Source organism: Scylla paramamosain, chromosome 24, assembly GCF_035594125.1.
Source record: "Scylla paramamosain isolate STU-SP2022 chromosome 24, ASM3559412v1, whole genome shotgun sequence".
Classification (NCBI taxonomy): Eukaryota; Metazoa; Arthropoda; class Malacostraca; order Decapoda; family Portunidae; genus Scylla; species Scylla paramamosain.
In genome coordinates, this window is record NC_087174.1 from 7,244,974 (window position 1) to 7,255,735 (window position 10,762).

Sequence of the window (10,762 nt, forward strand, 5' to 3'; positions counted from 1 at the left end):
GTAGAGTAGTAGTAGAAGTAAGGCGGAGATGCGGTGCCCAGCGTCAGTGTAGCGTCAAAAGTCAGTGAGGTAGGGTGTGCGCTTCCCATCAGTGCGGTTTTGTGAGAGACCAGCGTCGGACCCTAGTAACGCTGGGGTCCTGAAGCCTTTTTGTGCCTAGCGAGTGAACAGTTCGTGGCAGGATGTGGCTGTGAATAGCAGGACGTTTGCCTCTGGATTACTAGTGTGCTATGAAAATAAGGTGAGCTTCTTGTGATGTGATGATGTGGCGTGGTGATGTGATGAGCCAGAGTGGTAGTGATGGTGTTGTGGTGATGAGTAAAGTGGTGGTGGTGATTGTGGTATTGTGATGTGTGTGGTGGTGCGTAAGTGGTGATTTATACTACATGTCGTGTGTGTGTGTGTGTGTGTGTGTGTGTGTGTATTGTGATGTTGCTGAGATGATAGAAAAAATAGCTGTAGTAGTAGAAGTAGTAGTAATATAGTAGTAGTAGTAGTAGTAGCAGTAGTAGTAGTAGTAATAGTAGTAGTAGTAGAAATAGCAGCAGCAGCAGCAGCAGTAGTAGTAACAGTAGTAGTAGTGATGAATTAGGAAGATAATTTAGAGCATGCACAGGTGAATATTGTTTACAGGTGCTTCATTATTAAACATTTTACCATTGGCACCTGTTAAGACTTGTGGAAATCAATAAACTATGAGAGAGAGAGAGAGAGAGAGAGAGAGAGAGAGAGAGAGAGAGAGAGAGAGAGTAACGTAGATTTCGCTGCGTAGAGATGCGCTACGTTGTGCTGCGTGCATCCTTGGAATTACGAAAACAAAAACAAAGGGAACAGTGGGAGGGGGGATTTATCTTTAAGTGTGACCTTGTGAAGTACATTTCGTATTTATATATGTGTGTGTGTGTGTGTGTGTGTGTGTGTGTGTGGTGTGTGTGTGTGTTAGGGAGGTGCGTACATAGTAATAAAGATATTTTTAGTGTCAAAACATCACACAATCTACACAACACATTCAAAACAACAACAACAATAACAACAACAACAGCAATCACACTCCCACCATTCACCAATACTCATCACCCTCACACAACCACACACTTGTATCAGTCACCTGCATACTTCCCACCTTAGAGCCACTGACCTCTCTCTCTCTCTCTCTCTCTCTTGCTTATTCATTCAGGCAACATTTAGTTCAGCTCCTTACAAACATCCTCTAGCATGCTGTATCGCCTCCGGATTTCCGACGGAGATAAAAGGACAGTCACTTACTCTCATTCTTGTGTCTTGGATGCTTATGAGAGAGAGAGAGAGAGAGAGAGAGAGAGAGAGAGAGAGAGAGAGAGAGAGAGAGAGAGAGAGAGAGAGAGAGAGATGTTACATAATACGTACTCGACCCTTCTAAGGATACTCTTGTGTGTGTGTGTGTGTGTGTGTGTGTGTGTGTGTGTGTGTGTGTGTGTGTGTTTGTTTGTGAATGAATGCACTGAACAGACAAAGAAAAGCAACTAAAACGTTAACAACAACAATAAGATAACAAAACACACACACACACACACACACACACACACCAAACATACATCCGACCATGTAGAATAAATTTTTTTATCTTTAAAATGTTCGAGTGTGTTTGTGTGTGTTACGTACGTACGTGAGTGGAAAATAAGTACAGGAAGAAGAGGAAGGAAGAAGCGACGTTTGGGTAACAGTAGAGGAACAGGTGGGAAAAATGTAACAGGTAACAGAGAAACAGAGTGAACAAGCAACAGTATCTCAGAGGAAGGAGGTGGATTGGGGGACGATAAGGGGGAGGGGAGGTGAGGAAGGACAGGTGTGGTCGTGGAGGGGGGAGGTGGGTGAGGGACTGAAGGAAGGACGAATAGAGGGGGGAGGAAGAGAATTGAGGACATGAGGGAGGTGGAATGAGATCAAAGGAGAGTGAGGGAGGGTGAGGGTAAGAGAGAGACAGCAGCCGCGTGCCTAGCCAGGATCATTAGCATTATTGAAACGAAGGTGGGTAGCAGAGCACAGCAGGTTATATCAGTGACAAGGTTCCCGCGTAGGTGGCGTAGGTGATGCCAGGTCTCTCTCTCTCTCTCTCTCTCTCTCTCTCTCTCTCTCTCTCTCTCTCTCTCTCTCTCTCTCTCTCTCTCTCTCTCTCTCATATCAATTTTGGTGTTTTATTAAGGTATGCATTGTAGAAGAAGGATAAGGAATAGTGGGAGGAGAAGGAGGAGGAGGAGAAGGAAAAAAGAAGATTAGAAATAGAGAGGAACATCACTATTATTGTTCTGCGTAAGATGAGGATAGAAAGTGAATAGGAGTCATAGTGTGTGTGTGTGTGTGTGTGTCTGTGTGTGTGTGTGTGTGTGTGTGTGTGTGTGCGGAGGCGTGACCACAGAGAACGAATGACGTGAGAGAGAGAGAGAGAGAGAGAGAGAGAGAGAGAGAGAGAGAGAGAGAGAGAGAGAGAGAGAGAGAGAGAGAGAGAGAAATGAACTGTGAGAATAAGTGTAAATGTCCTTCTTATCTCACCTGTCACACCTTGCTTACCTTTCTCTCTCTCCCCCCTTCTTTCTCTCTCTCTCAGGGTTATCGTACGTCCCTTGTAATTAGCACGGCGTTGCACCTCCTTCACCTTTGGCTAATTACGTCATCATTACCTGGTCCTTTTTTTCACGACAATATGAAGGCGGGAAGTGAGAGGAAGCTAGCAGTGATAATAATGAAAAGACTCAACCCAGGTGGCGAAATAGGAAGTGCCATAATGATTTAGCTCGCTAGGAAGTACAAGTCACACCTGTAATGATGAAATAGGAAGTAATGTGAGAGTTAATTAAGGTGAATTGGGGCTCGGAGGTAAGGTGCTTGAGAGAGAGAGAGAGAGAGAGAGAGAGAGAGAGAGAGAGAGAGAGAGAGAGAGAGAGGGAGAGAGAGAAGGTTTAATGTGCTTTGGAAGTATTAATAGTTGTTAATAGTTGTGATTTAGTATAGTAGTAGTAGTAGTAGTAGTGGTAGTAGTAGTGGTAGTAGTAGTAGTTGTTACAGTTCCCTACCTCCGTTTCTTCTTCTTCTTCTTCTTCTTCTTCTTCTTCTTCTTCTTCTTCTTCTTCTTCTTGTTCTCCATTACTCATTTACTCACCTCCTTCACCTCCCTTTTTTTCCGCATCACTTCCTCCTTCCATCATCACGTCCTTCTCATTACTTCCTCTCTTTCTCTCATTACCTCCCTCATTTATCATCTCCTCTCTGTCACCTAATCCATCCTCCTTCATCACCTTCCCTCCTTTCCCTCCTTCCCTCCTTTCACTCAACACTTCTCTCCATAAACATTTCACCTCTCCTTGTTTTAGTTTTCTCTCTTACTTCTCTCTCATTCACTATTACTACTTTTCTCTTGTTACTGTTTTCTCTTCCTCTCCTCTCCCTCTTATATCTCCTTTTCTTATCTTCCTCCCTTCATCATCTAACCTATTTTCTCCCTCCCGTCTCTTCCATCATTCCGCTTCCCTTCCCTCCTCCATCATCTAACCTCATCTTTCTTCTTTATCTCCTTTTCGCTCTCCTTTTCTTTCCTCCCTTGCTTCTTCCCTCACCTATATCTTCTCTCCTTCCCTTTCTCCCTCATTCATTACCCCTTTCTTCCCTTCTTTCCTTTCTTCATGACTTAATCTCATTTTCCTTCCCTTATTCCTTCCCTTTCCTTCTATTCCATTACAATCGTTTCATCTTCCTTCACCTCTTCTTTCTCTCACCTACTCTTCCTTCATTGACATTTCACCATATTTTCTTCCCTCCCTTGCTTTTCTTACCTCCGTGGACTAGAAAGGACGTGTTAGGAAGAGATGGGCGAGAAGTAAATTTGAGCAGAAATGTTTACAAAGAGTAACTGGCCTCGTTTTCTTAATTTTCGTGGCAAGCTGAGGAAATTTAGGGTTGCTTATGATTAGCAGAAAAAGACGAAGAGGAAAAGAACTGAGAGGAAGGGAAGAAGAGTGCAAGAGGATGTGTTAGGAAGAGAACAGGAAGAGGAGTCCAGTGTCCCTCTTATTTCTCTCTTTCTCCCTTTGAGTGTGTGTGGCCACCCTGACAACCCTCTTCATCACAGAGCTTTATTCTGAAACATTTCTGGCAGCACCTCCACTCTTTTCCTAAGGCTCTAGTTGAAGTGACACGGGTTCTCAAGGGTGTTTTTATGGTTGTAGTGGCAGATGGACAAGATTTCTACATTATTAACAGGAAAAACACTCTTGAAGAATATGACTAATCATCTGTAGCCTTTGAAAATAGGTGTGGTGAGAGAGCAAAGGGTTTATGAATACTGGCTAGAGTCTCCTATCTTCTTCAGCATCATCTCACCTCCCCTTCTTCTTCCCTCTGCAGGTGCTGGCGATGCTTAAACACGTGACCTACCGCTCCACCTCCTCCCTCGGCCGCGTCTCCTCTGAACTCACCTGCCGCGGCTCGAGTAGCGTCTCTCCGGATACACTCAGCCTCAAGGGGGACCTCTCTCCCTCCCCCCAGCGCGCCCCCGACACCCTATCCCTCAAGGGTGAGCCGCTGGGGGACACGATCTCTCTCAAGGATGACCACCACCACCACCACCACCACCTGTCTATCAAGGAGTTCCCGGATACTATTAGTCTTCACTCCACCTTGAGCTTCTCGTCCCTCGCCACGGGAAGGTTGTCCTCGAGATGCTCCTCCACGTCTTCTCTCAGTGACTCGCCCTCGGTAAGTGTTGTGGGTTAGGGAGGTGTTTGTTTGGGAGTTGTTTGTGTGTGCGTGTGTTTGTGTTTGTTTGTGTGTGTGGGGAGGGGGGTGAGTGGATGTTTATTCGTCTCTCTATCTGTGTTTTTTTCTGTCTGTTTGTCTGTCTTTGTCTCTCTCTCTCTCTCTCTCTCTCTCTCTCTCTCTCTCTCTCTCTCTCTCTCTCTCTCTCTCTCTCTCTCTCTCTCTCTCTCTCTCAACACAATCGTGGGTGACTGGCTGCAATGTTTATCCTTCCTGTCTTCTTATTCTCCTTCGTCCCGCGTGGCTGTGTGCGTGACGGACACTCCTCCTCCTCCTCCTCCTCCTCCTCCTCCTCCTCCTCCTCCTCCTCCTCCTCCACGACCTCCTTTACCCCCAAAGCAATTGTTGCGTTGCCTGCCACTCGTGTTGCGAAAGCCTCCTCATTGTCCTCATCTATGCAACTGTTGACAGACGGTTTCATGCACCGACAAACGTTTTCTGCTGCTGTCTAAACTCATAAGGGCTTGACTATAAAAGAAATGTTTATAATGAGTAACGGCTTGTTTGTCTTAATTTTTCATGGGAAGTTGAAGAAATTTAAGCTTTACTGTTAGGTAAAAGAGAAGAGACGTTTATAATGACAGACTGGCTTAATTTTGCTATTTTTTTTTCTTTGGAAGTTGAAGGAATTTAAGCGTCTTCATTGGGTAAAGGCGAAAAGTGAATGAGAAGAAACGTTTATGAAAAGTTCCTGGCCTAGTTTTCTTAATTTTTAATGTGAAGCTGAGCAAATTAGGGTTTCTTATGATTACCAGGAAAAGACGAAGAGGAAAAGAACTACGAGGAAGGGAAGAAGAAGAAGAGCGAGAGAGGATGTGTTAGGAAGAGAACAGGAAGAGGAATCCGATGTCCCTCTTACTCTTACTCTTATTTCTCTCTTTCTCCCTTTGAGTGTGTGTGGCCACCCTGACAGCCCTCTTCCGTCCATCAGAGTCTCCTTCCCTCTCCCCCTTCCTCCTTTTCTCCCCCTCCCTCCCTCCCTTTTCTCCCTTTCTGTCTCCCTGCCTGTCCTCTTTCCCTGACCTCTTCCTTTTCCTTCCCTCCCTTCTTCCTTCTCTCCTTTAGCCTAACTTTCTTTTTTTCTGTCCCTTTCCCGACTCAATAATTTGGTTTTATTCAGAGAGAGAGAGAGAGAGAGAGAGAGAGAGAGAGAGAGAGAGAGAGAGAGAGAGAGAGAGAGAGAGAGAGAGTATTTAGATTGAAAATAGAGACACAGGTGATGAAACAGACAGAGAAAAGAAAATATGCGCTGGGATTGTTTTAGTTGTGTGTGTGTGTGTGTGTGTGTGTGTGTGTGTGTATGTGTGTGTGTGTGTGTGTGTGTGTGTGTGTGTGTGTGTGTGTGTGTGTTTTAGTTATCTTTTCTTTCCTTGTTATTTTCCTCCATCTCAGTTCTTGAAATTTACTGTTTGTTTTATCTGTTCTCTCTCTCTCTCTCTCTCTCTCTCTCTCTCTCTCTCTCTCTCTCTCTCTCTCTCTCTCTCTCTCTCTCTCTCTCTCTCTCTCTCTCTCTCTGATTTATTTTTCCTAATTTTTTCATTATATTATTAATCTTCCTCTCTTCCCTATCTCCATTACTCTTCCTGTTCTTCTATCTTTATTATTTATGTTTTTATCTGTGTTTTATCTATGTTTCATTTTTTTTTTTTTGTTGCATTCTGTTTCATTAATTGTCACTTGCCTTATTATTTATATTCATTCCTTCTGTCTGTCTGTCTGTTTGTTTGTTTGTTTCGCTTGCTCTTTGTTTTATAGTTTGTCCCTTTGTGTTGTTTGGCCTTGGTTAAGTTTTTCCCTCCTCCTCCTCCTCCTCCTCCTCCTCCTCCTGACACTCGTTCCTTTGTTGTTGCTTTGTTTTTGCCGTTTGTCAATTATCTCACCTGTTACATTTCCGTGGACCTCAATTCCGTCATTAATATCAGCTTAACCACCTCACGGAGTCAGGCTTTGTGGCAGACTTCCTCTCTCCTCCTCTCTGCTGCAGCGTTATCTTCACTTGCTCTGTCCCATCTCCATGCTTCAGTCATTATGTTTCTTCGCCGTCTTCGTCCTTCCCTCCCACACCCCCCCTTCCTCTTTGTCGTTCTGCTGTTCATACCCTTCCTCCTCCTCCTCCTCCTCAGCACCTTTATTCCTTCCTTCCCCCGCCTGGCGTCTCTTCCTCCCGCCTTCGTGCCCAAGAGGTGTGCCCCGAGCGACGTGACCTCCAGGCGACCCGAAGCTTTTTGTCACGTGACCTCCACATAGTTGGCTCGACCCCCCGACCACCCGCGGCTACTGGAGGAGCAGGAGGGAGGAGAAGGTGTGGTAATAGGGTCGGGAGGGCAACACGGTTTCCTCTCGCTCCCTTCCCACACCCTCTTCTCTACTCCTCCTTCTCCTCCTCCTCCTCCTCCTCCTCCTTCAGTATGGAGGGACAGCACAGCACCATCAGTTGTGATGGTTTTTTCCTGCCGCCTCCGTGACCCTCTCCTCTCTCCCCCACAGACCCCGGTGAAGGTGTACCTGAGGGCGCTGCGTCCGGACATGGAGTACAAGACGCTGAGCCTGTCGTCGGGCACCACGTGCCGCCAGCTGGTGCTGATGCTGCTGGCCAAGTTCAGGCTGCGTCACCGCGACCCGAACCTCTTCTTCGTCACCATGGAGGTGACGCTGCGCACGCCGGGGGGCGGGCGCCCCCGCGCGGCGCCTGCTGGTGCTGGACGACCAGGCGCGGCCCGCGGAGCTGCAGCAGTGCCGCCCGCGCGGCGAGGCGCGCTTCAGCGTGGGCGTGCGGCGCGGCGGCCTTGTGCGCGTGCACGACGGCATCCTGATGCCCGGGGTGAGTAGTGGTGCACGTGTGTGTATGTACGTGTGTCTCTACCCAACTCCCCCCCACACTGTAGTGGTGTACACACCTGCACACGTACACACGCTGACGCTCCCTGTCCTTGCTGCTCCCACAGCCACAGTACACGTCTGTGCTGGTGTGCTGCCGCTCTCTGCTAGTGATGCACACACACACACACACACACACACACACACGCTAACCATCTCTCTCTCCTCTCCTCCCACAGTCGCAGTACAAGTCGCTGCTAGTGTGCTACCGCCACCACCTCGGAGGAGCTGGTGCAGCTGCTGCTCAACTGCTACAACAGCAAGGAGAGCCCGGCGCGCTACGCCATCCACGAGGTGTGCTCCACGCCCTACAGCGACCGCCCACTGCGCCGCGACGAGTGTCCGCTGCTGGTGCAGAGCGAGTGGCCCCGTGCGGCGCGGCCCCGCCTGTCGCTGGTGCTGCGCCGAACCGCAGCCTACGGCATCGCCCTGCCGCCCAGGGTGAGTAGCCTGCCAACGCTCCTCAGCCGTCAGTCGTTATCCTTACTGGTGCCAGTATGCTCTGCCACACCCACAAGCTGCCGCCCCTTCCTCCCTAACTCCCTTCCCCTGTCTCCCATTCAGGTGGCTTGGCGCCGCAGCCTCGACCACTCCGGCACTGATACGGAGTCGGAACACGAGGACCACAACACCACCATCGGCAGCCTCCATTCCACCTCCAGCGCCTCCTCCGCCCTCAGCATATCCTCGGGCGCCAGTGTGTCTTCAGGCTCCAGTGTGGCATCGAGTGCTAGCGTGTCATCCGGCACCAGTGTGTCGTCCGGCGCCAGTGTGTCATCGGGAGCTAGTGTGTCGTCAGGTGCCAGTGTGTCGTCAGGTTGCCAGTGTGTCGTCAGGTGCCAGTGTGTCGTCGGGCTCCAGTGTGTCGTCAGGTTCAAGCGTGTCTTCAGGTGCCAGTGTGTCCTCGAGTGCCAGTGTGTCGTCAGGCAATAGTGTGTCTTCCAGTACCAGTGTGTCGTCAGGTGCCAGTCTGTCTTCAGGCACGTCGTCGTCCTCGGGAGTGTTCTCCTCCTCGTCGTGTCCTGCCTCCTCCCCAGTGTCCTCGCCCTCCAAGCCCTGCCCCCCCCTAGTGGTACCACTCAGTCCCCTCCCCCTAGGGTCACCTCCAAACCTCCCGTCCCCACCCCTCACCCTGCCAAGCCCCCCGCGGCCTTCAGGACCATCAGCCTGCCCCCCACGCCGGTGCCCAGGACCATACTGAACACCGCCACCTGTCGCAAGCAGCTCCCTGCCCACCCTGCAGACTGGCGACACCACCACCACCGCCTCCCCCCTCCCACTGCATCCCAGCAAGCCTCTCTTCATCCGCCCCCACCACCACCCCCATCTCCATTACCTCCACCCCGCCACCAGCGCCACCCAGGACCGTTAGTGTCCCGGGGGAGGGCAGGCCGCCGCCTCTCCCCGTCAGGCGGACGTCGTGCTGCCGGAATTACAAGAACTGCTTCTACATCTGAGAGCCGCCGTCCCCGCGGAGCCCCGAAGACTCATGCCAAAGATTAGGTGAGTTACCCTTGAAACGCCATCTGTATGTGCTGCTGCCGCGGCAGTCTTCTCAGTCATTAGCGAGCCATTGTTCCCTTTTTGCACTCCTCGCGCCGCGTTGCTCCCTACTTTCTCTGTCATTCAAATCTTTTTGTCTTGGGGATTTTATTCAGCCAAACTCACTGCATTTTAATGGAAGTAATTTCTTTCGTCTGAGTTTTAAAGACACTTGACATTTCTTCCTCTTTTCTCTTTCCAAATGCTACTTGTAAGACACTTGACACATTTTATATTGATTGTCTCTCTTCAAATGGTGAACTTTAAAAAGATTTTTGATACAATTTTCTTCTCTTCTCGCTTCAGATGGTAACTTGCCCCAGAGGCGACAGTCAGTGTCTCTTGGGAACAACGAGGCCTCGGACGGGACGGAGTGACTGGATAGGTCAAGAGCAGAGAACACCAGGAGACTGTAACTATTCGTGCTCGCTGAGAACTGTTCTGTACTGATGGTGCTGAGGAGGAGGAGGAGGAGGAGGAGGTGGAGGAGGAGGGAGAAGAGGAAGATAGAGGCGGAGAGGGAAGAGGAAAAAGAGGAGGAGAACGTCATTACAAGTGCAAAGACAGTTAAGTAGAAACCAATGAGAGTTTGGCCACCTCCTGTTTTGTGTATTCATTAAGATGTCACCAAAAATTTCACACATCTAATGACCCGCGACTGTCATGATCGTGGTGGTGGTGGTGGTGGTGCTGCTGATGATGATGTTGATGGCAGTGATGGTGATGGTGGTGATGGTGAGGGGAAAAAACACAATGACGGTGGAAGCAGAAGTGGAGGAATGGAACAAAGACCGTGGTGGAGGAAGAAGAAGAGGGAGAGAGAGAGAAAAAAAAAAGAAAAGAGAAGGAGGAGGAGGAGGAAGAGGTAAAAGAGGAGGAGGAAGGACGTGACATTACCCTTGGAAACAATACCCGCGGCCGTGAACTTGGAGGAGGAGGAGGAGGAGGAGGAGGAAGGAAGGAAGGGAAAAGAGCAGTTTGAAGGAACGGTTCTTTCCACCCCTGGGAAGTGTGAGCTCCTCTGACCTGAAGGTGCCGCGGGGTGGGGTGGGGCGGGGCGGAGTGGGTGGGGCGGGGCTACGGTCGTGGGAACCTACGTACTGCCGCCCCGCCCCTTCCCTTCCCGCCCCAGCCCTTCCCTCCCCACCCAGTCCTTCCTCCCGTGCAACAAGAGGGCACCGGATTACATTAGGAAGAACAAACATTGGATCTTCTTGCTTGTAATTGAAGGTATTTGATGAAGAACTACTGGTGAAGTGTGGGAGAAGAGAGTAGAGCAAGGATTATCTTTTCCTCTCTCTCTCACTCTCTGTCTCTCTTTCTGTCTCTCCCTTCCTGATGCGAAATAATTAATGAATCTGTTTGAATGTCTGTGTCAAGGTTCTCGTATCTGTCACCATCAGTTATTGTGTGCCTGTTTGCCCTGTCACGCTCCGTTCCTTTCCACTCACTCACTCAAGTCATTCTCATTCACCTCACGTTCCCTTTCTCACTCCGGTGGTGGTTTCTGCCCGAGAGGATGTCTTGGTTCCTTCCTTGCATCGTCCCGTATTTA

General features: G+C 49.5%; 1 protein-coding gene across 1 annotated transcript; it reads left to right on the forward strand.

Moving 5' to 3' along the window:
* The first annotated feature begins 28 nt into the window (after positions 1 to 28).
* LOC135112677 (uncharacterized) lies at positions 29 to 10,452 on the forward strand. Its single transcript, XM_064027325.1, has 6 exons — positions 29 to 241; positions 4,378 to 4,728; positions 7,276 to 7,609; positions 7,845 to 8,106; positions 8,230 to 9,168; positions 9,514 to 10,452. The coding sequence occupies exons 2-5, from the start codon at positions 4,387 to 4,389 to the stop codon at positions 8,864 to 8,866; spliced, it is 1,575 nt and encodes a 524-aa protein (XP_063883395.1). The 5' UTR covers positions 29 to 241; positions 4,378 to 4,386; the 3' UTR covers positions 8,867 to 9,168; positions 9,514 to 10,452.
* The last annotated feature ends 310 nt before the right edge of the window (positions 10,453 to 10,762 follow it).